The 23,900-nt window shown below is 47.1% G+C and overlaps 8 protein-coding genes across 8 annotated transcripts; 5 read left to right on the forward strand and 3 right to left on the reverse strand.

Annotated features, from left to right (window-relative positions):
* Positions 1 to 20: 20 nt before the first annotated feature.
* IL334_005401 (uncharacterized protein) lies at positions 21 to 780 on the forward strand (the record flags this gene model as incomplete). The annotated part of the gene is made up of 3 exons (XM_062937114.1): positions 21 to 134; positions 187 to 595; positions 638 to 780. 3 exons carry the CDS (start codon positions 21 to 23, stop codon positions 778 to 780), a joined length of 666 nt encoding a protein of 221 aa, XP_062793165.1.
* Positions 781 to 929: 149 nt separating this feature from the next.
* IL334_005402 (uncharacterized protein) lies at positions 930 to 6,320 on the forward strand (the record flags this gene model as incomplete). Its single annotated transcript, XM_062937115.1, has 10 exons — positions 930 to 1,346; positions 1,443 to 2,133; positions 2,182 to 2,833; positions 2,996 to 4,209; positions 4,304 to 4,689; positions 5,013 to 5,189; positions 5,254 to 5,470; positions 5,542 to 5,924; positions 6,050 to 6,138; positions 6,182 to 6,320. 10 exons carry the CDS (start codon positions 930 to 932, stop codon positions 6,318 to 6,320), a joined length of 4,365 nt encoding a protein of 1,454 aa, XP_062793166.1.
* A 5-nt stretch (positions 6,321 to 6,325) lies between these two features.
* IL334_005403 (uncharacterized protein) lies at positions 6,326 to 6,938 on the reverse strand (the record flags this gene model as incomplete). The annotated part of the gene is made up of 2 exons (XM_062937116.1): positions 6,326 to 6,607; positions 6,792 to 6,938. 2 exons carry the CDS (start codon positions 6,936 to 6,938, stop codon positions 6,326 to 6,328), a joined length of 429 nt encoding a protein of 142 aa, XP_062793167.1.
* Positions 6,939 to 7,442: 504 nt separating this feature from the next.
* Positions 7,443 to 8,139, forward strand: IL334_005404 (uncharacterized protein; the record flags this gene model as incomplete). The annotated part of the gene is made up of 3 exons (XM_062937117.1): positions 7,443 to 7,502; positions 7,550 to 7,620; positions 7,671 to 8,139. The coding sequence occupies 3 exons, from the start codon at positions 7,443 to 7,445 to the stop codon at positions 8,137 to 8,139; spliced, it is 600 nt and encodes a 199-aa protein (XP_062793168.1).
* Positions 8,140 to 8,264: 125 nt separating this feature from the next.
* IL334_005405 (uncharacterized protein) lies at positions 8,265 to 11,252 on the reverse strand (the record flags this gene model as incomplete). Its single annotated transcript, XM_062937118.1, has 4 exons — positions 8,265 to 10,408; positions 10,736 to 10,871; positions 10,969 to 11,156; positions 11,225 to 11,252. The coding sequence occupies 4 exons, from the start codon at positions 11,250 to 11,252 to the stop codon at positions 8,265 to 8,267; spliced, it is 2,496 nt and encodes an 831-aa protein (XP_062793169.1).
* Positions 11,253 to 14,339: 3,087 nt separating this feature from the next.
* On the reverse strand, positions 14,340 to 15,658 carry IL334_005406 (uncharacterized protein; the record flags this gene model as incomplete). Its single annotated transcript, XM_062937119.1, has 2 exons — positions 14,340 to 14,953; positions 15,109 to 15,658. 2 exons carry the CDS (start codon positions 15,656 to 15,658, stop codon positions 14,340 to 14,342), a joined length of 1,164 nt encoding a protein of 387 aa, XP_062793170.1.
* A 600-nt stretch (positions 15,659 to 16,258) lies between these two features.
* Positions 16,259 to 18,005, forward strand: IL334_005407 (uncharacterized protein; the record flags this gene model as incomplete). The annotated part of the gene is made up of 8 exons (XM_062937120.1): positions 16,259 to 16,294; positions 16,361 to 16,438; positions 16,480 to 16,895; positions 16,965 to 17,022; positions 17,065 to 17,167; positions 17,260 to 17,331; positions 17,408 to 17,450; positions 17,591 to 18,005. 8 exons carry the CDS (start codon positions 16,259 to 16,261, stop codon positions 18,003 to 18,005), a joined length of 1,221 nt encoding a protein of 406 aa, XP_062793171.1.
* Positions 18,006 to 20,827: 2,822 nt separating this feature from the next.
* IL334_005408 (uncharacterized protein) lies at positions 20,828 to 23,662 on the forward strand (the record flags this gene model as incomplete). The annotated part of the gene is made up of 1 exon (XM_062937121.1): positions 20,828 to 23,662. One exon carries the CDS (start codon positions 20,828 to 20,830, stop codon positions 23,660 to 23,662), a length of 2,835 nt encoding a protein of 944 aa, XP_062793172.1.
* Between the last annotated feature and the right edge of the window lie 238 nt (positions 23,663 to 23,900).

Below are 23,900 nucleotides of genomic sequence, written 5' to 3' on the forward strand. Positions count from 1 at the left end.
ATTTGCGTTGTATTGAGCTAATGATTAGACAATCACAAAATGCATATCAACCCGATTTATTCGCTCAGCAAGGATACCCCGATGCAGGATGGGGTCAGCAACAGCAAATGCAACCTCAATACACGTCTTATAACGTGAGTGTGATGTCTGAATTACGCTGACATGATTCAGCCCTTTCACGCGCAGATGATGCAGCAACAACAGCAAGAGGAATATATGAGGCAGCAAATGGCAATGCAAGAGCAACAACGGCAGCAGGAAGAGTACATGAGACAACAACAATTCCTGCAACAACAACATACATCACTTCTTCCCCAACAAACCGGGTATGGTTCCAATAATCCGTTCGCCTTTGGAGGAAATCAATCTCAACAGCCACAACAGCCACAACAACAAGCTTCATTTTTACCAGTACCCGTTGTTACGCAGCAACCTTCACCTCAACAGGTGCAAAAGCCTTTGGAGCCACAACAAACTGCCAGACCAGCTTTCACAGCGCCTAAAAAGGATGACGGGGAGCATTCTGGCTTGGCCGCGCTTTTGGCTAGAGGCAGGGAGGATGGTTTGGATACATTTGGGAATGTCGGTAATATGCGTGAGTACATCACATCTGGGCGCAGTGCTTAATATTTTATAGGTATTCCCGTTGGATCGCAATTCCACGGTTCCAATCGGGTGGCAGTGCAACAAACTGGAGCTCAAGGTTTTGGTGCCAACAATCCTTTTGGTCAGATGCAGCAGTCTCAACAAAGGAGTGAACAGCCTTTCTTTTCTATTTAAATTATATACCTTACGTTGTAGAATGAGATGCTATTTCCCCGATTTTAACGTTGACGTCACGAAATCGATTAGGCGAAATCGGTATTTCAAGTGAATTTACAAGTGAAATTTTGTTCTCCATATTTGCATTGCTATCATCACAAGTCAGCATGAAGAACAAGTCGTCAGCATCGGCTGGGACACGAAAGAAGAATGCGAGGAAAGCAGCCAAAGGTGAAGTCGATTTAGACGAGATACAACCTAAATCAGGCGATCGACCGCAAAGGGGACAGAAGAAACTGTCAAAGGCTCAAAAGAAAGCATTACCAAAATTAAAGCAATATATCCCACCTCCCAAACCACCTGCACCGCCCATACCTGATCCATTAGATGGGCTGGGTCTAGCGAGGACCTTGCCAGCGGAGCTGGTCGTGGTTCTAAGAAGGTTAGGGAAGAAGGACGATGTTACTAGGAGAAAAGGTTTAGAGGAATTGAGGGAGAACTGGGTGTCTTTGATGAAGAGCGAGGATGATGATTTGGAAAGGGAGCTGAAAGAGACTGCATTGTTATCTTCGGTACCTGTTTGGGTGAGTTTAATAGTCGACGGGCTGCTCTGATATCTACAGTTACATAATCTGGCGAGTTTGTTACAATCCCCGTTCCATCGCTCGACAGCTATCCAGTTGCATTTCGACATACTGTCGGTTCCTTCGTTGCGTCACGCAGTGATAGAAAGTTTATCGTTGTCACTTTTACCCCAAACGCAAAACAGGGATGTGATAGGATCATGGATGGTGGCTGCGTTGGAGGAAGGAAAGAGGGCAGGAGGAGCGGGGTTAAAATCATGGGATAGTTCGACTACTTGGACTGAAGAAGGAGGCATTGTGTTGTCACAGCATCTGGGCGATCTGGTGGAATATCTGACTTTGTCCATACTCGATCCAGCTACTTTACATGATAATATACATCCTGCACCTGTATCTTCGAATCCACCAGTACCAAACAAAGGTAAACCTTTAGTCAAAGAACCCGCTGTTGAAGACAAAGAGGTGGTCGAAGAGAGATTAGCAAGGTATAAAGTGGGCGGACTAACAGGTCTTAATTGGTTGATACAGCAATTGCCTGGTGTAGCACCTGAAGATTTAGTTGATCTCATTAGAAATCCGGAATTGTGGTCGGCGTTATCACCCGACGATGCGCCGCCAATCAGGAGAGCTGCTTACTCGTTACTCGCTACCTTGGTGGAGACTTGTCCCGAACTTTTGGAGGGAACGTTAAAGATGTTATCACACGCGGTGTTGGGCAATTGTTGGTTGGAGAAGGAAGGGGTGGTATGGGAAACCGCTGGAATGGCTGTAGCAAAGTTTATCAGGAGTAAGTGTGGAGGATGTGGTAAATGCTGATATAATATAGAATGGCCAGAATGCTGGGCGATCGGGCAAGATGCAGAAGACGACGAGTCGGACTCAGGTGAACCTGAGGTTTATGGAAATTTCCTCGAATTCGTATCGACGATATGCCCCTCTATCCCTCATCTCACATATCCTATTCTTCTCGTGATCATCTCCACCCTCCCCACTGATCTCTTACCCCTGTCTTCAACGGCACAGGTCGAAAACCTGTTCTCACACCTATGGGCACCGGTCGATTCTCGATTACTCTCTACACATTCATTACCTGGTCAACAATCCGCCTTCCAAGTTTTCATCAGCTCGATTTTGGATTGTACAGTTTTCCTGATCAGTAAATCTTGGTCAAGCGAGGAGAGTAAAGATACCGCCGTTTGGCTGGTTAGAGAGCAACTTGGAGGAAAGGTGTGGAAGGAAGGAGTACTTGAATTTGGTGGGAAAGGAGGCGGTAGACGTGCTCAGAGGAGTCAGGAGTTGGAAGCGACCGCTTTTGGAAAGGCCATAGGGCGGCTACCAGGAGTCTTACTGGATGAACTGAGCGAGATCATGACGTTGTTGGAAGTTAGCGCGAGGAGTATACCGATAGCATCTGCTATTAGAGCTTCCACGGATGTCCAAGGTGTTGTCGAAATCGCTGACGAGTGTATCGAAGAGGTGGCACAGAGGTGCGTGGAGAAACTACCCGAGAGTTCTGTGATCATCGTGCAGACCCTTGTCGAGGTGTTGAAGCAGTATCCTCAGCTAGTCAAGGATCAAAAGGTGAGCATGCGTTGATTGAGTAGTATGCTAATGTTGTAGTCGCTCGTCGAAATCGTTCAAGCGAACAGCGCTACTTTGGCGTCTTCTCTACCACCCGACCTATTCGTGTCCCTGCTCGCGTCTGCACAAGATACTGAAACGTTGAGGGCAGTACTCCAATCAGACCAACGTTTTGCTTTGGTGCCGGAATTACTCAATACCAATCTCCTGCAACCAGGCTCACTCGACAGTGTAGCGACAGACTCTACTCAGCTTGCCCTTTCCGGATCATCTGAAGCGCTCGCTATCGCCACGTCATGCTTGAAATCACCCTATCTCTCTTCAGAAGCGTTGGACGAGGTCCTTGCCTTGGTCTGCACGGCCATTCACGATTCGACAGAGAAGCTTCTGACAGGTCACGCCGAGGATACCCACGCGGCGTTTACACTCTTTGCGGCTTATGCGATTGATCATCTCGACAAGGTGATATCATCGGATATTTGGATCCAGAGTTTGGTATCGGTACATCATGTTGTTCATCTGCTACCGAAGGATGAAACACTGGTGCAGCTTTGGAAGAAGACGGGGGAGCTTGAGGATGGTGATAAAAAGCGGGTGTTGGATAGAGTATATGAAGCTCTGAGAGAGGATATACAACGTGTGGAGGTGGAAGTGGATCCAGCGGTTCTCATCGATGTCGCTTTGGCAACGGCCATGGGGGATTTAAAGGCTCCTTCGGTGTTGGAATTATCAGAGGTTCTTCTTCCGCCGATTGAAACGTTAATCGACGAGATGTCCTTGCATACTTGTCAACCGTCACATCCTTCATTACCCATTGTCGATCCAATGATCGATTATAGCAAAGTCACACCCGACATCACTGCCGACTTTGACTTGCTTGGACGATCAAAGGCGGCCAGGTGGGCGGAGGCGACAGTGGCGTTGCTCCGGGCGGATCGTCAATTGGTAGCGTCTCAGCCGATTCTGCTTCAAGTCGCTTTGGCAGCGTATCAGTTGACTAAAGATACATTGGCTGTACCAGGGTCATCTCGAGGTCTATACTCGACATCAGCGTCCATCGTCCACCTGACCGATTTGGTTAGAGAAGTGGAAGGCGCTTTGTCATACGCTTTGTCATTTGTCGATGAAACTCCTGCATCCTGGCACAACGATATCATACAGATGCTCAAGTCTGGAGAGGTATCGCATGACGCAGATTTATTGCAAAAACTGCTGTTTGCGATGAAAGATGGAGATGTCAGAAGTTTCAGGGATGTTTTGATTAGACATTTGAGGCAGTGCGGTGAGGAAGAGGGTGAAATGTGGCTGAACTATGCCATGTCTTTGATTGATAAATGTGAGTGTGACCGATAGCAGACAGTTGCTGATGAATGTAGCCCCTCAACTTGCCCTCGCGATCATATACGCGGTTAAACCACTTTTGCTCGATCACAAATCATTCTCCGTCGCTCAGAACCGTCTTGCCAATGCTCTCACGTCTGTCAAAGCTGATTCAACCGCTGTGACGAAACAAGGTATCCCTTATATCCGACTGCTGATCGCTTCCGCTCCTCCAGCGGACGCTGCTTCGGTATTTTTACCTCAACAACGGGCTATTTTCGTTTTGAGGCATGTCAACTCGTGGTTGATTGCGGATGATGATATGCCTGAGGAGATTGAATATAGGATTGCAGAATTGGAGACGGCGTTAGCTCCAATCGTCCAGGATTTACCAGGAGGTCATTGGGATGCAATCTTCGATCTGATCGAGAGTGGTCTTGATGTGAGTGTCAACGCGGGGATGATAGCTGATGATCAGGGCTCTCTTGACGACCCTATTGTCTACCAATCATTGTTGCTCCTTCAACAAACTCGGGATTTATGTCAGAGTAATAAATCGCTTCGTGCTAGCTGGACATCGAAGGATGTGCACATGCAATCGGTTTTGACGTTGTTCTTGCAATGCCGAACAGGTGAGTGGGAATTGATTTCGCAAGCGCTGACGATTTAGCCGATTCAATCCCTTTGCTGATGACCCAAACGCTCATTCTTGATCTCCTCGGTGATATCCCTGAGAGTGTCATGGAGAATGCTTCGTTGGGTCAGTTGTCTGATCTGATCCGTTTATCCACCTCATCTGCTGTCCAATGCGCAGCGTATAGGATACTGAGCAGGGTAGTGAAACACAATACGCTAGCTTTGGTGTTGGAGGTGGAAGCGGCCGAAGCGGAAGAGGGTCATCCACAGATCGAGTTGCCACAAGAGCTGATCAAGATTGCCGGAGTGAGCTGGAATGATGCCGAGATACATACAGTGAGTGTAGCGTTGTTGATGAAGCTGACGACAGGTTTTGAGCCAATTGTTAGCTTGGATGGGTATTCTCGACCACTTTGACGATGCTGTAAGTGTTCGTGCTTTGAGACAAGCTGACAGAAAGTCTCGAACACTCCGATGGGCGTATTTGGACCAGCTCAACTCGTCAAAGTTGATTACCGATGGACTTTTACCGATGCTATTTACCATGCTGGGTGTTTCGGAAGTAGGAGCTTGGAATTTCCCTGCAAGTCAATATGCCGTGGACGAGTTTTACCCAGAGTGTGAGTGTTGACCATTGTAAACTATCGCTGACATGTAGTGCTTGACCCTGAGGATATGGCCGATCTTACACCACTTGCATCCCACTTGTTCTATCGATCGTTGGTTACCATTCCATCTGCGTTGAGGGGATACTACGAATCGTTGAAATCACGTCAATTGTCAATGTCAATGTTGACGTTTGTCGCGAGACATTATTCGCCTGTTATCATATCGCATGAATTCGCTGCATTGCGTCAGCCTTCAGCCATGGCTCAATTAACGGAAGAAGGGTTGAATATCAGAATAGCTCAGGGTGGAGGTGCGACTGTGGCTGTCGCAGGAGGTGGATCATCCGAAGCTATAGCGAGTTATGTGGTGGATGAACAGCCTATGGAGATTGGAATTAGGTTACCCGCTGAATTCCCATTGAAAGCGGTTGACGTGAGGGATTTAAGAAGAGTAGGAGTGCCAGAGAACAAATGGAGAGGGTGGTTGATGTCTGTTCAGCAGACCATCACGTCGAGGGTGAGTCATTAGGGAATGGGGTAGATGCTAATGGGTATCAGAACGGATTGATTCTCGAAGCTTTGACAGTTTTCAAAAGGAATGTGTCTCTGCATTTCGAAGGTGTGGTAGAATGTGCTATCTGTTATTCGTGAGTTTGAGTACATTCAGTAACTGGCTAATACAGAACACAGGATTATCTCGTTAACGGATCGTACGTTACCTACTAAACCTTGTAGAACTTGTAAAAACCGCTTCCACGCTTCGTGTTTGTTCAAATGGTTTAACAGTTCGCATTCGAGTAGTTGTCCGTTGTGTCGTGCGCTGTTTTAATGCATCTACCGTACAGCATCATGATCGATATTCTTCTTCCTCTTTCCTTTACTTTCGCTTGCTTGTCCATCGCTTTGCCTTCCTCTACCTCTTTTCTTTTTGGTATCCACATCGTCATCGTTATCCCCAGCACCTTTTGGTATCTGCGCATCCCTATATTTCGCCAAGTAGACTCTTAATACACCTTCGTAATTGTCGAAGCCTAGTGATCTCATCGAGGTTAAGATATCTTCTCCGTTGAGCGTTTTGCGTTTTTCATTCAGACATTTCTCTGCTGCTTCGGATGTCTATAAAGTTAGCGTGGGTATATTTGGTGAAGACTTACGATGAACGATATGAATTCGGATACGCATTCCTGTACACATTCTTTGGCTTCTTTGGATACTTTTGCCGAGGTAGGCAGTGAAGTTTTCATTATCCTAGCTACGTTTGCGATCTACGGTTCAGCGGGTGCGAGACTTTAGAACTCACAGGTAACCACCTGTCCTGCTCTCTGAATTCCTCCACTTGAGCATCTGTGAATGGTCTACTTGAAGGTCCAGCTACGTCGACGGATTCATGAGGTCCATCTCCGATAGGTGCTAGATTGGGTAACGGGTGGGACGATGGGTCTGCCATCTTGCTAGTGTATGAGAGATGAAGAAGATGTAAGGATGTGGGATGTTGACCGATCATCTTTTCATCGGTGAAAAACGGATAAACAGTGTCATTCGGCCGAGTGATCACTACAATGGAAGCGTCATTTAACAACAACGCATAATCACTCAATAATGATACATGAGATCCATCGTACATTCATAGCAAGTGCATTAGATTGAATATGTCGACTTCCCGCCCAAAGGTCAACCTTCGCTCGACAGCAGTCAAGAGGATAATGCAAGAAGCTTCAGAATTAGCTAGCGCGGATATTGAAGAGGATGGTTTCGTCGCTGCGCCGTTAGAAGTGAGTCCTCATGTTTGTACAACCTGACAGTATGTAGGACGACATATTCGAATGGCACTGTACGATGCGGGGGGTGCAAGATAGTGAATATGACTCTGGTGAGTGACCACGTAAGGGATGAGTGATTGATTGTGACAGGGCTATACCATTTGCGCATATTACTGCCGCCAAGCTACCCAATGTCAGCTCCTGATATAATGCTCATGACGCCTAATGGGCGGTTCGAGCTGGGTAAGAAAGTATGTGTACTTGATCAAAGGAGTGCTCTGCTGACGTGGAGGTGTAGATCTGTATAGATGGACTGACAAGTTTTCATGCTGGTTCTTGGCAACCCGCATGGGGTGTTAGAACAGGTGAGTGGGTTATCCGGGATATCATCACTGACATACAGCTGTCGTGGGTTTGAGATCATTTTGGATGCAGACTGGAGAAGCTTTGTCAGCTATTGGCGCATTGGATTATTCCAAAGAGGAGAGAAAGAGATTAGCCAAGTTGTCGAAGGATTGGAAATGTCCCCAGTGCGGAATAAGAAATGAGGATATTATACCGGTGTCAAGTGGTACTCAGAGTTCAGTGTCGATTCATGAAAATGAACATGAAGACGCTCAGAACGGGGAGAGTGGTATCTCGAGCTCAATAAGCGAAACTAAAGTTGCTCAGAGTAGAGTCTCGGTGGACCCGAATTTACAGGAAATCCCACCGATCCCTTCGCCACCAGCTCGATCCGTAACTCCTGGACGTTTACCCGCTGTTGAAGCCCATTTACCAACAACGCAAGTCGCTGTAGCAAGTCCAAGGAGATTTATATGGATAGACTCGCTGATCTTGGCTGGTGTATCAATGTTGATCCTTCTCATAGCGAGGCGATTGGTTTAGTTATATATGTGTATTCTGTTGTATTCTCGTAGATCACCATGCATATTAGACCTATTAAACCTATCGTACATAATTAAATCTCACGATACCTTACATACTAACTCCCCTATATACTACCTTATGTGCTAATTCTCCTGCCACCCTACGTGCTCCAACGCACCTGTTCTATCTGCTCTTTCCAAATCTCTCATACTCCTCATAAACCAACCATCTGTTTTGTTTCTAACACCGGTGTAGACAGGCGGTCCAACATCTGCTTCTGGATCATGAGGTTCCTCCTCTTGAGCTGTTCCGGTGGCTTTGTTTACTAAATTCGTCAACCCTTTCTTGACTGTTTCCACGGGGTCCGAAGCGACCAACGCATTGGATTGATCTGAAGCGCCGGTGTTAGGTCTTGATCCTCTTCGCCCCTGTTGAGCAGCGGCTAGAGCGTGGATATGGGGTGGGACGGTACCAAAGTTTTTCTCGTAGATTTCAGATCCATCAGACGAGACCAGTCCTGGAGATTTGACCGAAGTCGCATCGGAGTTGTACCTCGCGTGCGTGTTGGAAGAAGCAGTGTCGACGATTAATCCTTTGGAGGCTGATTTACCTCTTGCACTCCATTTACCAAGGGCAAAGGGGTTGGGCGCAAGCGTTTTTTCGCCAGAATCGTACGCGTCGAGCTCCGCAGCTACGTCGGTAGGCATGAGTGGGTAGACTTTGTTGAGGTCCACCACAGTGTTTTTGGAGTAATCTTGGAATGCTTTGGCTCGGAGTAACATTGCTTGGGATTTAGTGAAAAGGCTGAATGGGGTGTAGACGAATGGCGCGGGGGGTTTATCTGATTCATGTCGACCGGAAGTGAGAGTGGGAGCTTGCACACCGGATGCTCGAGATTGCACGGGTGTGAGTCGAGCGTCTGGAGCGGGGAGAACGACTTCGAGGACGACCATTTGAGCGGGCGCTTTGTCGTCATGATCGGAAGCGGGGATTTCTAAAATCTCGGGGGAGAGTCGAGCGATGTCTAGTAAAGTGGGCCAGCATCGTAAAGCGGTTGTGAGAGCTTCGATAGCGACGGCAATGGCAGCTTGGAATTCGTACAGAGATTCGTCGATTTGCGAGTGGAGAGAAGCGGATCCATCGTCGGAATTTTCAGCTCGATTTACAGCATCATTGCATCGTCTCAAGACATCTCCCATACTTGCGTTGGCTAATTCCCTTACCCAAGCCTTCATCGTTGCGTTGAGGGGGTAGCTGACATCGGGAAGTCGGTACGCGGGGATTTGATGTCGAGCAAAGTTGTACACCAACACATCGAGTCCTTGCATTTGAGTACCGGTGGGTCGTACACCGAATAAACCGAGGTAAGCACCACCGCTTTGAACGACAGGTCGTGTCCCTCGTTTCGCATAGGTTTTACAAGCGGATAAGAAGACGTCCATTTCAGGTTTACTGACACCAAAATGATCTGCCATTGCTTTTGAGAAGAACCGAGTTTCAGCCATTCGATAACCTCGAGAAGTGTATGAATCGACAGTGTCGTTGGATCGAAGCTGATTCTTGTCCGCGGTGGGGTTATCCCATGCTGAAGGATGACCGTCACCGATTTCTCGGACCAAGAAAAGCATGACACCTTCGGAATTGTGCATTCGAAGGGTGATACCGTGGATAGATGATTCGTCGTCGTTTTTCATCCTGCCTTCTTCTGCGGATTTCTCAGATCGATCTTCGGGAAGTCGTGTTCCGGTGGTGAGAACTCGATCAAACATGGCACCGAGGGATTCAACGGAGAGGTCTAATTGTTGAGCGAGTAAGACGGAAGCTTCAACGAATCGACTTCGGAACAGTAGTGTTTCGTGAGAGGATGTGAGATCCCGATCGAGAACAGGTCGTTGAGATTTACCTTTCTGTCGGTCGATGACGGATTTGAGAATCCGGGGGACAAAGGGGGTGACGAGAGGCCAGTTGAAAGAGAGTTGGTAAAGCCATTGGAAGGTGGACTGTCGTGGGTCCAGTTCACCAAGTACTCGCTGAAGTTCAGCGTCTGTTTGAATGATCTGCATCGGGATGGTACCGTCGTTTTTGACCAAGAGTTTACCGGTTTTATCGAAAGCCGCACTAGCGATGACGATATTCCTCGCCTTGTTTCTGATATCCCGTCGTGTCCTGGCGTCTAACAACGCAACTGCGAAGCAGAAGACCACGATGACACCACACATGACGGAAATAGCGATGGTGAGCCGAGTGGATTGACCACCAAAGTTGGCGAGGATCATAGGGTCAACGCCTTGTTTGTAGCGGTAAGATGTGCCTCCAAGACCGAGGTAGTGCATACTGCATTGTCAGCGTAATCAAAGGGGTAATAGACTCACCCGCAGACAGCTGTTGCCAAAACCAAAGCACAAAGTGCCCTTTTCCACCAAGACTCCTCCCATTGCGCTCTCAGCCTGAAGAAGAGGAATAACGCGACGATAGCAGCGACAGCGGCGAGGATGAGGGAAAAGACCACGGTAACGGCGGTGTAAGTGACAGTGAGGTAGGGTAATCGGAAGGACGCAGAGTAGTGCATTAAACCGACTAGGGGATTAGCGAGGTTTTTAAAGGTCTCACTCACTTGTCAATCCCTGGAAGGTACCAGCGAAGAGGACTCGCCAGAGATGGAAATCGATTTCCGAACCGATAAGCCAGAACGAGATGAACGTTGCGAGGATGGGGACAAAGAGGGATAACGCGGTCATTCCTCTATCGAACTGATCTCGTCAGCGGAATTTTTATGTAGGGGTTACTCACCTGAATATACCACGTAACATCTGGACTGGCCTTTAGTCTAACACTGATCATACTAACAAAGTGCATCCCCCAGATGGCACAAGCGGCGAAGACGACCGCGGCGAGTAGGAGCAATCCATGATTTCTCCAACCTCTAGAAGATGTTCTTCGACCGAGTACTAATAAAGTAGCGTAAGAACCGAGGATGGATACGATGATGGAGGCGACCAAAACACCAGGTTGAGGTCGTAGTGGAATTGCATAGTCTAAATAGTAATCCGCCAATGCTTGGGGGTCTACAAGGTTAGCATGGGCTGATTATTTGATAACTCACCATTCCAGATAGCTTCGGGAGGGGCCATGTTGGTTATTCTATCGCTGAGGGGACGTGAGCAGGTGTAATCCGCCAGGGACGTATAATTGATCGACTAGGATGAAGAGGATGAAGAGGATAAAGAGGGGAAAGAGGATGAAGAGGATAAAGGAATACGAGATGTTAAAGGCGAATCGGTGTGATGATTGAATCAAGAATTGTCCCATTCAAATTGGGAGAGGTGAAACTGAAACGAGATGTAAAAGATTTCACCGAGGCTTGGTTGGTAAGAGAATAATGGAGGATATAGGGATGTTGGAAGTATACTGAATCAGATATTGAAATATCAGAAACAGATTGGATGTTACAAACATACACATGAGTACATGTTTCCGATCACATAACCACAACACAGACACAAACACACCAAAGCACAGACACACACCATGACCGAGGACTCACCTTGAATATCACCAAGACCGCTTCTAGCTAGGTCAGATAATCCGTCAAGGATGGCGATCACTGCGAAATGTTGCTGGAGAACGATATCCAAAAGAAAGATGGACGATGCAATTTTCACTTCCCAGCATCCTTTCTTTCCCAAGCTATTCATCATTGGTACTGTACCTTTGTATGGAAAAGAGGGCATTTTCTCTCATCTCCAGCATGAAGGGTTTATCAAAGGGTTCTTAGAAGTCGAATCTAAGTTTTTAAGTCCGGTAGATACGTTTCTGAGGTCTCGCAGAAAGCTTCCAACCGTAGTTTTTTAGATTCAGGTGACAGGTACAAAGTGATCTAAGTGAACCCCCCTTTCTCCGTCTAACACATAAAAAAATATAGAAATCCAGGTCTTCACGAGAATGATTTTTAGGTGTGGATTACTTCAGGATCCGACGCCTCTGAGATCATTCATGCGTGATTCTCGGGTATCAGCGGCGTCGAGGAAATTTCCTCAAAGCTTGTACTTCCCGAAATACTTTAAACTAAAAATCCTCCTGAGGCAATCTTCGGCAACGTGAAAGCGTTATCATCTGGATTTCTGGACCAATGATATCATCACCTGGAGGTATTCTTGAGCACTCGCAATGGGATAACAGTATTAGCTGTGTGATTCCAAAGGAAAATGGTATTTCTTCAGGAATCCCAAAATGACGCCCTGTTCCCTCCCTCTTCTCAAGCCAAATGGAGGAAAGGTACGATGAGACCTGAATTGATACAGGGTTTGCGATTTCAGGTTCTCAACCTCACTGAGACTCATGCTGAACAGGTGCACTAAAGCGTCACCGGCAGCTTTATCTTGATAGCTGTAAGCCAGCAATTTTTAGATGATCGGCACCGGCGGGTTTCAATGCAGTGTAATGCTCGTGCATCAGGATGATCGAGTAGCAAGATCGCCAGTCGACTTCCACATCCTATGCGCCTGCTTTTTGGATCGCTGGTGAGCATGCATATCTTGCAGCTCTGATGAAATGTGCTCTTATGTACAAACACATTCCTCAACTTTGCTATCGGTGACACAGACTGAGAACAATAACATCTGGGGATGGATGGTTGAGGTGGGATGGTCTGCGAGGAGCGGTTGGATCTATCAAGAAACGTGCCATTATGGTGATATCTAAAGCACGATATTCCCCTTTCCCCCACATTGACAGATAATCTATGTCACATTAGGATATTTTGGAGGAACGGATCATATTCATCAACTTAGCTTCGAGATGTGACCATGAGCGGAGAGATTCAAAACCCTTTCCGTTTGTGTTACGCATATTATGTATCGGAAAGTATTGCCGTGAAAGGCTGTTTTGCGTGACTTTATCTCCTGAGCTGAGATTCACACAGTACCGTTGACCCACTCACTGAAAGTTGCTTGAAGCTACTGATATTGAAGAGTGTACATTCACTCAACATTTTATGGCAGATAGGCAGGAGTCTCATACCCCATTTTCAACAGTGCCATCGCTCTTCTCGATTTCAGGTCAGGTAACGTCCATTTTATCCAACCGCCATGTATACGTTAAATTAGAAAAATAATTATAGTGACCACGCTTGTGTATCTCCACGTGGCGTCTATGCACAAAGTCCCTCGAACTCCATCGATTTTTTAATCAGTTGCTCTACAAGCACCTTCTTCGCCGGCTATTCCAGAGACAGTGCTTGCCAAGACGATAGCAGGATAGCTTTCGTTATCAGCTTTGTTGTGCTGACTTCCATTTTCCAAAATCCCTTGTTTCCCTTTCAAATTTTTCGACGACTGAAAGCGTTTCTTCTTCTTTCGCATCGTACATGATTTCCAAGAGGATGCAGAGGAGGTGTTCACTCCGAGTCGATTCGAGATCTTTGGTGTATGTATAGTGATGGTAGGTGGTTCAAATTTTGAAAGTCGTTAGCGACGCCATCTTGGATAATGTGCAGCGAGGCGGTGGGGGATAGGGATTGACGTTGGGCTTGACGTTGACCGGGTAGCTGGCGTCGAGATACAGTTAAGTTGGATCCACCTCACCGTTCGAGTCGAAACCGTCTAGGTTTAACCATTCACAGTCCATTTAATAGGTTACGACTCGCCTGTAGGGAAAAAGAAGTTATACGCATCGACGGCAAGCTGACCAACATCATGAGCTCATGTATATAGCAACCTACACGTCCCACATCGGAGGCGCCACCAAACAAATTGTATCTACATGTGTCCTTTTGTATCCGGAGGTTATTAAGACGCGGGCATACCCCCCTAAACCATATGTAGCAAGTAGATTAATCAAGAGCGACGTGCTGAGTATTACACTCCGTAGACATACCATACTAATTTGATCATGACGACCTGTATAGAACAACACGCTGCCAACACAATATGTTTTTGTCCCTCTGATGGTTAGATACACACTTACTCATCTTGGGTTCATTTAATCATCAATCATTGTTAGACACTGTGAATAATCACCTCATGGTTGAGTCTCGCTCGAGCCTTGCGATACCAGCTGTTCGGCTAGAGAGATTCAAGTAGCAATCGTATACTACCTGCTAAGAGAGGGCCTAGATCACGTGAAATGGCAAGAACGCCCACATAGCTATGTGCACTATTCTGCGATAATAGTTGCATATATAGACTTAGTGGAACACCTGATCATCTGATATACCCCGCCTATGTTGTTTCAGCCAGCACCCCCTTCGCCTCCTCAACTAACTTGCTAATTTGCGAATTCCACAGCTTCTCATTACTTTCTATACACTCCTGTCGGATCTTTTCGATATCTTTGCCCACACCCTCAACTCTCCATTCGTACAAATCACCACTTCTTCTACTGGATTGTACCAACCATTGGGTTCTTTCCAAACGAACTTTGTTGAACACCTTGAAAGCCATTTCGATCCCTGCTTGGCCCTTTTCCCTAACTTTATCGTCGGCTAAAAGTTCCGCCATCACCGCTGCGTCTTCGATACACATACCCGCGCCTGCACCGTGATGCGGGCTGGTAGCGTGGCCTGCGTCACCAAGTACGCAAACGCGACCTTTATTGTAAGCTGGCATTGGGTGATCTCCCAGATCGAAGATCCCCCAACAATCCAAATTGGGTTCTAGGATATCAATGATCTTTTGGACCGTCGGACCGAACGATTTGAAATCGTTGCAAACGTGAGACTTCTCAGAGGGCAGAGTGGTTTTATCGTCCGAAGGCCACGGATCAGAGTTGGTCCAAAAAGCGACGACGTTCATGGTGTCTCCATGATTGACGGGGAATGTCAGAACGTGACCATCTTGGCCCATCTAAAATACATCAGCAAGATCAAGGGATCGTAACTCACGTGCATCTTTGCATTCTGCGCTAGATCCTCGCCAAGAGCTTCGATCGCTTTCTTCATCGGAATCAAACCTCTATACGCGTATTTATGTGTATAACTTGGTTGCGTACCAGGATGTCCTTCACCCAGCATCCATGTCCTAACTCTTGATTTTATTCCATCACATCCAATTACGGCGTCTGCTACTTCTTGACTTCCATCGTGAAATTTCAACTTTAACGGTTTGTCTTCCCCTTCATCCACTATCGTGTCTAGATGCTTTCCAAATTTTGTGTGATCCCCCTTCAACAACTTTACCGTTTCATCCAGGAAATGAGCTCTATGTACAGCATTCGCTCCAAATTCGTTTGTGACGGTGAACAAAAAGGGTTCTTTTCCAACAGGTTCGTCGACATGACCATCAAGCCAATCAAACCAGGTAGTCTTTTTCTCAGGCCATACGTTTCTAGTAGCGACTTTTTCAAACGCATCGTATATTTCTGGGGAGCAAAGCTGCATGGCCCTTGTAGCTGCTGGATTGAAAGCTACTCCCGCGCCGATTTCACCGAATTTCTCAGCTTGTTCGTAGATCGTCACATCCAAATTGCGTCGTTGTAGAGCGATACCGAGACAAACTCCGGATATGCCGCCACCGATGATTGCGATCCTAGGAGGGCTCATCTTGATGAACGTGTGTGATGTGATAGATCTGGATTTGTACGAACGAACATGTATATATACACCTTATTTCTAACTTCGTCATCGATAGACCAAAGCCCGCGCTGAAACAAGTACTAACGTCATCGAATCTCGCTCGTCTCGCAGATCACCTCGGCGTCTTTGATTCTTTGAGTCACGCCGCTTCGTTTCCCATCACACCCATCTGAGCTCGAGCTCACGAGCAATTTTCCTGCATACGTGATGCATGGCTGAGAATGCGATTGATGAACTCGCCCGGAAAGATGTCCTCAGGTTAGTCCTGATGAGGATGAATCAACCTCCACTTTATCCCTTACGACAAACACGTGGCTCGCACGGGCTCGGTAATGCCCGGCGCGCAATGACAACAAAAGACCTCTACAACATTCTTCATCATCACCATCACCATCATCATCAACAACATTGACATCAACAGCGCAACGAGTGAGAGCTTGGTGCCAACATCGGCTACACTGCGACATTTCGCTGGCGAGCAATACACAACTCATCCATATCTGCCAATCCAACATCTCGACTTCCTCGTCCGCTCCACATTCGCCTCTTATCAGAAGATCGCTCAAGATGCCCACTGCATCGCCGTTCTGGCTGTGTCATGAGGTAGGTTGAATGGTATTACTCTTACAATTTGCTTCAGCTCATCCACGCTAACCCAACCACTCACAGTGCGGAGCTCAGATGCGTCCAGTGACGATTGATGGGGTATCTCATTGCGCATCCTGTAACGGCGAATTCATAGAGATTGTGAGTATACTAGACATGGGTAATACTGATGACGTCCTCAGCTCGACGCAGAAGTCAACCCTGATCCGTTCCATGAGCTCCCACCCGCTCCACCTACCCGTCCCAATGAACACCCTTCTTCCCCTCTCCAATACAACCCAAACGCTTTCCAATCCAATGCATTCCAACCGAGTCCCGGCCAAGGAGGTCAATCATTTCTCTCAGGTTTATTCGGCAATATCCTAGGTGCGGCAGCGGACAGCCAAGGAGGCAGCTCAAATAGACCGATCCAGCCACCAGCAAACAGAGCGACTAGTCCAACGACGAATACTGGCGGCTCAGGAAGTAGAGGAAGATCGTTCTCCTTTAATTTCCCCGGCGGAGGCAGAGGCCAAGTCATGTTCGGCTTTGGGGGAGGGATGGGTCCGTTTGGTCCAACGGGTCAAGCACAGCAAGGCGGTCCAATCGATTTTGAGAGGTGAGTCATTAATCTGGGCTTGACTGACCGTCGTAGTATGTTCCCACCAGGATTCGGGAGTCCTCAAAGACAAGGAAGACCTGCCGGAGCTCAAGACGAAGGGGTTCCTATGGAAGTGCCCGAAATGGTGAGTTCTCGCGTACGTACCGACCAGCTGATTGTACTCCAGCTTCGTGCTTTGATGGCAGCGATGGGTGATGAAGGGAATGGCCCTGGCTTATTTTTTGGAGGACCAGGAAGAGGGAATGTGGGAGATTACGCGACGTCTGAACGTGAGCATCGTCACCTCGACTCACAGCTGACACCGTTCCAGAGGGCTTTAACGATATTTTGGAAAGATTGATGCAAGCTGCCGGTCCTCAAGGACCATTACCGGCCTCTGACATCGTCATTGACGGTCTACCAAGATTCAAATTTGACGACGAGAAGAAGCTAGGTGAGTTCATCTTCAAGCTCCCAGCTGACCTCGTACACAGCCCAGAGTACATATAAAGACTGCCCGGTTTGCAAAGATGACTTTGGTATCGGTGACGAAGTGGTCAGAATTCCCTGCGCGTGAGTAGAATATGACCTAGCCCGAGGCTGACGTTTTAGACACATCTTCCACAATGAATGCCTCGTGCCTTGGCTGAAGCAAAACGGATCGTGTCCCGTGTGGTGAGTTTGAAAGGTATACTCGTCTGACTCGCTTTCAGCCGATTCTCGCTAGTCCCCGAAGACGCGGATCGTCGGCCTGCTCAAGCTCAGCCTCAAGGCAACTCGGAACCTCAAGAAGGTGCTCAATCAGCTGTAACAAATATTCTCAATCGATTGTTCGGCCAAGGTGGAGGAGCCACAAGTAACCCAAATTCTCCGACTGAAGATGAACCTCGCAACTTTCCCTTCGGAGCTGCAGACGAAGCAACGGGTTCCGGCGATCGCACAGATGCAACACCTCAAGCTCCGCCACGACCACCCCAACCAACGTCCCCTTCTCCATCGATACCTACATCTGGTCAACCGGCTGTTGAGGACGACCACCCTGTGCTACCTACAGCTATCCCGGATGACTATAGAGCAAGGCATAGAGAGAGAGAGAGACAACGACATCAAGAAGAGCATCAAGAGTGAGTGTTTAGTGAAAGAAGCTGCTAATGTGTGATCAGCATCGACCACTTTGATCTTGATTGATCATTGCAAGGATAAGTTGTATATACCGTGTAAATATCTGAAACTATCACATGCACACACATCACCGATGCGTCACCGTTCAATTACTCGCCTAGGTCCTTCTTCCTGGGTCATCGTCGATTTCTCATTGGTGACAGTGTGAAAAATACACTAACTCTCAGAATCTGATCTCTCGTGTCGTCAACGATAACGACTGAACCAATGAGTTGTAACTAGAACCATCTTCAGACCTGAACGCGCTAGGTAGCATGTCATGTTCTAAATCGGAAGAGGTCCTTGATGTTGTGGAGAATGGGACCGCAATTTTATCGCCATACTGGTTTGAGAACCTGTTGAACGATGTTTGGAAACCACCTGTACTTCAAGACCACCAAATCCTTGCTCGATACTAGGTACAGAGCGTCACCGGAAGGAGACGAGGCGGCCCATGCGCCATTCACCCCTACCAGCAGGCAGATGAAAGGATAGTGATTTAATCATTGGTACCGTCTGACAGAATTTTGAAGGGCGCCAGCTGTTTTGGCCCATCTCGAGGTGTAGGGGCAAATTGACCGGAAGAGTTTGCCTTTTAGAGTCGAAGCGGTGAAATCATCTCATCGATCTGAAGAAGACTCAGGTTCGGATTCGTTATATCGCAAACGTTGATATCTTTTCCTCTCAACGAGCTCTGCCTTTCAAAATTATCACTTCCTCTTCCTTGGCTCTCAAGGCCACTTTCAACGCTCCGAGCAGATGATCCCTACTCTGAGTTTCGATTTGCCTCATCTGGTCGTAACTGATATGTGAACTTGTGTCCCGAATCTATACACTCTTCTCGTCGCTTGACCCAGCTCTTGTATCGATAACCTCCCTTGGTCGAGGGTTGTCTCCCCCATTCGATATCTACAGGGCCATCGGGGATGAGGAGGTTATGGAACGTTCTGCAAGGCTGATAATCGATGACCTATCGGGTAAGCTGTGTCGGGTGTTGTAACCGATAACAACCCCGAACATGGGGTACGATATGGGAGCACGGACGAAGGCTGGGTTGAAGCCACATCTACCACAACTGAATTACGTAAATCAACACGTATGATTGTCGATGAGAGTTCAACATTGCTTCTGTTGGGCATTTCGTCTTACCTTCAATCGTCTAAGAAGCAGGGGCAGATAGTCTGCCGCCGAAAGGACTACGAAAAGTATTCATGTCACCGACAGAAATGGACATCTATGATACTTCTAGGCTCGAGGAAAGTATGAGTTTTTCCGTGCTGAGTTTCAGAACTGGTAAGATGACTGATCGTTATTTGCTCGCAAACGACTATATATGGGATTTGGGTATTTTTGTGTATTTTTTAGTGTACATAGGTACTACTCTACAACGCTTATACGCCAGGACGACCTTAATACCTGTTGTCACAAACCAGAGCTATGTCCAAATCAACACCCCAAACCCTTCTCCCAAGCAAAAAGCATATTCAATTGGAGCCTTGACATCAGAAGCCCGTAGTGCATTGGCAGCGACATCTTGTGAACGCATTCAGCAAGCTGAAGAGGCGACACAGGCGTGATAAATTACGTAAGAAGTAAAGGGTTCATAACCCAACTGTGGGGCAAACGGGACCATACTACACATCTCGATATCGCGAAAATTGACACTCGCGTTTGATCAGATACTTCACATGGAATTTTTGTTTTGGGTGACGCGCGCGTCCAGATAGTTCACTAATCGATGTGTGGCACGTGACTAACCTGAGCATGGGCATTCAGATTCCCACGGTGCTACCTACATGTCAGTATACGCCACTCCCTTTCTCATCCCCAGTTCATGCATTATTATCTTTTCTCCTCTCATTTCTGTCAACTATGGGTATCAGCATACAACAAGAGCATCAGATCTCAATATTTAGAACCTCACACTGGAACTTCACATTGATTGTCGCCATCTGTGCATCGTGGTGCTGTAGATATACAGGTGAGTTGTCTCGACGTGTGTCACTACTGCATTACTGGAAGCTGATTTGTGAATAAGCTCAAATATAGAACAATTTTGGAAGTCATTCAGATTGGGTACCTCATAGATTGAATTGCGGCCAATATGTGAGTTTAAGCTGTCCAGACACGATTTATATCGGTCACTGACACTGACTTGTCGTCTCAGTTGTTCTCTGAGAGTAGCTGTGTTCAGGGGCATAGAAAGGTACTTCTTCGCAGCGCGACTGAAATGTGAGTTCTAAATCTTCCCACCATCTATGTCTGTCACATACTTATCATTCGTCGCTGAACACATGCTGACCTATTGTCGTATCAAACAGTGCTGCAATTCTGATCATCCAAACCTCTCACAGCTCACCTTCTTGTTCGCTGGAACATCCAACCAACCATCACTCTGACTTTTGTTCTAGTCGACCTCTTCCAAAAGATAACTTTCAGAAGAGAACATTCCATTTGACAACGGAATCAGATCACACGCCAACATACACAGTACGAGCCAGAAGGTAACTTTCTGTTGTATCGTAGAAATTCACGTTTTTATCCAACTGCAACAGATCAGCATTACTCTCCGACTATACGGAATCAGATCACGTTCCAGTTACACAATATACGATATCTGTACAGCTCCACATCACCTCTATACTTCCCTGTACATCCACAACGCCATTGACATCTACAAGTGCTACGGCACCCCAGCCTGGTGCAATAGTCCATCAGACTTTCCACTTCAAATCAGATTATTCCAAGCCAATGACTTCTGGTCCATACCGACAGCTATACAATTCGCCATGCCCGCTCCTATCAGCGAATTGATGCCAAAACAGCAGTCCCGTCTACGATCTGTATTAGACAATCCAGATCCAATCGAAGCCACTGATTTTTTCAAGGAGGTGGAACAGATGCGGAACAAAGCTGCTGATTGGACATCTATATCTGACAAGACTTTCCGTCAATATATCTCCTTCTCCGATGACTTCGACGGATTCTATGATCTAGTGTGGCGTAAACAATTTCCGGACGCTCCAATCGATCCATGGACCATGGACGACAGTCAAGCTATGGCCGATATTATTTGTGGATTCCTTCTCTTCCGTCTCAGAAATACACTCGGACGACATAAATCCGGACAAGTCCGCAGCACCACGCTAGAGGCATGGTCCAAAAATATGCTGTATCTAGCGGCTTACAATCTGATTGGTCGCGGTACTCTCGCGACCGCTCGGGATTATTCCGTTATGACTGGAAAATTACCGGACAAATCAGATAGTCTCTGGTCGCTAGTCAGAAATTGGTGTTCCGCTGCTTCAGCAGCCCTTTGTCTGCCACACGCATCACCAGAATACGAATTTTTCGGACTTCCCGAAGCTGTGCTCATCATCCGGCGAATTGAACAGATCGTAGTCCAGACGCCACGTAGGGTCCATTCATTGATTCAGACCAAAGCAGCGGTCCAATTACTTCTGACATTGGGTATCCGTCCGTCCTCCCTTGGTCGACCTTCTGCTACAACTTCGGTTAACGCCAAAATGTATTTGGAGGAAAACAATGTCAGCTTTATTCAGATCGCTCCCGGAGTATACGAGACCAAGGTCAATTTCCGGTGGTTGAAAGGATTTAGCCAACAAAAACATGGCATAGCCAACTTTGCTCCAGTCTTACCTCCAGTCAGCAAAGTACAAAATCTCCAATTGGAATTCGCATCTACTATAATTCCAATACTGATCCATCGACAAAAGCTCTGCTGTCAGACGGAAGATGGAGAACATATTTTCTCCGACATCGACGAGTTTCTGTCATCTGATTCGCGGCATTTCTACGTTACGGAGAAATCGGAAGACTCTATTTTCCGCCAAGTTACAACATCTGGAGAGCTATCAGCAACACCCTCAAGTGCCGGAGATATTCAGCGAAGGCTCAAAGAAGTGGCGGTGGAAATAAGACTGCCGAATTGCAAGGCATACCATTTCCGTAGGAATGTTGGAGACATTGCCAGGATCATCAGCGGCAGAGAAGGTCAGGCTTCAGCGCTCAACCATTTTGGTAGAGACCACGATGTCGGTCGGACTGTCTATTCTCATGGCGTAGAAGATAGCATTCTGCCAAGAGTGGTATTAGAAGAGTTCAAAGACTCTGACGGTGAAGCCATCAAGAAACTGGAAGCTAGTCGACATCATCTTAGATCTCTGGACGGAAGAGCCGTCCAAGCCATGCTACGTTTGTGGCGAGAGGGAATGCTACAAGTTGGAGATATCATAGATCCACCAGAAGAAGATGAAATCCAAGAAGAATTATATAGAGAACCAGAGTACAGCGAGATGGCTAAGGCGATAGAAATACTCGAGGAAGCTGGTGAAGATCAGAATAATTCAGAAGATTACATACAGCTACAGAAACGGAACAGATACCTTCGCCGTCGTGCTAGAAAGCGCGTCGTAAAGCGGAAAGAAGGTGCTGTTGTTCGATCTGAAGGGAGTGGATCAAGAGCTGTACACGGTACCCAGCTGGAGTACAAGTCTGCGAAGACAGCTTTGGACCACCTACGATCCAGCATCCCTTATGTTCTGAGCCATCCAATCGGTTCCGATCCTTCCGGCGATTTCGACAGATTCTGGGAGACTGCGTTACGGATTACTCCACAAGCTCCAGGTGACGAAGCTCCATATATGATCCATTTGGAAGACGAAGGGCTGTGTCTAGAAACAGAAGGTCACGTGGATTACGATCCCGACGACTTGGAAATGCCAGAGGAACAGATAACCAGAATAGTAGAATCAGTCAATTTCCGAAAAAAAAAAGAAAGTGCTCCTGAAATAGTCCTCAGAGTGCAAGCTGAAAATGCTGCTGGTAATGGCACACGGAAAAGGAAACATACGGAAGAGACAATCGCTGGTTCACTTGGCTCATCTTCCAGGAAAAAGTCAGCTGTTCATCGAGCTAATGCACCGTCTGCTAAACAGCAGCTCGGACTTAGTGGAAACCTCAAGGAAAATGAGGTGGATGAGGATGGAAACAGAATAGACGGAAATGATCCTGTGGTCCAGAATAAGCTGTTGGGACAAGAAGCGGATAATTTTCTGTCGGATTTGGAAATTTTCGATGACAGCAGCGAAGCCAAGGAACCCTCAGATATACACATTGTCAGATACCGCGCCGAGTACATGCGGAGGAATTTCAGACTCTTACAGCTTCGTGATCTAAATGAAGTCGAAGATCCGCTTGCCAATTTCGTCACTACGAATGGATGGTGCCCATTCTGTGTTCCTGGTGAGCTAGGAATGATCCGTTTCATCCGAAACAAAGCTGGCCGAATCTCTCACAACGGCGTTGGCACCGGTATCCTCCATTCTGGGGACACCGGAAAATTAGAAAGGATGAAACTGATACATCAGCATCTACCCCGTATGCATCCGGAAATATGGCTGAATATGTCTGAGCTTGGCCTTCAATCCGTCAAGAGCGACGGATCTATCAAAGATCACGATCCGGCAGACTTCGATCAAATGGCGCAACTACTTGCCGATGCTTACACCTTAGAGCTGCCAGAAGAGCCAATGGTCGAAGACAGCCAACTGACGGAGGTTTTGTGGATGAGAAATCAGTGGATGGATAGGTGGGCCAAATAGATGGCGATGGAGCATCGTGTTTCTGAGGCAAATGATGATCATGGCTTCTGGTGGACTGTAGAGTCCTCTGATAGTAACTTCGCTATGTAACATGTACAAAAAGAAATCCATTTTCCGGTAAAACATCATTTCGGTTTTCTGTAGGTATCCCTAAACACTTGATCTGTTGTATTTACTTTTCGTTGCCATGCCAAAGCCGAACACATCAGCGCTCACGTATGAGACGCGGTTTGAGCAT

This window comes from Kwoniella shivajii, chromosome 7 (assembly GCF_035658355.1).
Source record: "Kwoniella shivajii chromosome 7, complete sequence".
Classification (NCBI taxonomy): domain Eukaryota; kingdom Fungi; phylum Basidiomycota; class Tremellomycetes; order Tremellales; family Cryptococcaceae; genus Kwoniella; species Kwoniella shivajii.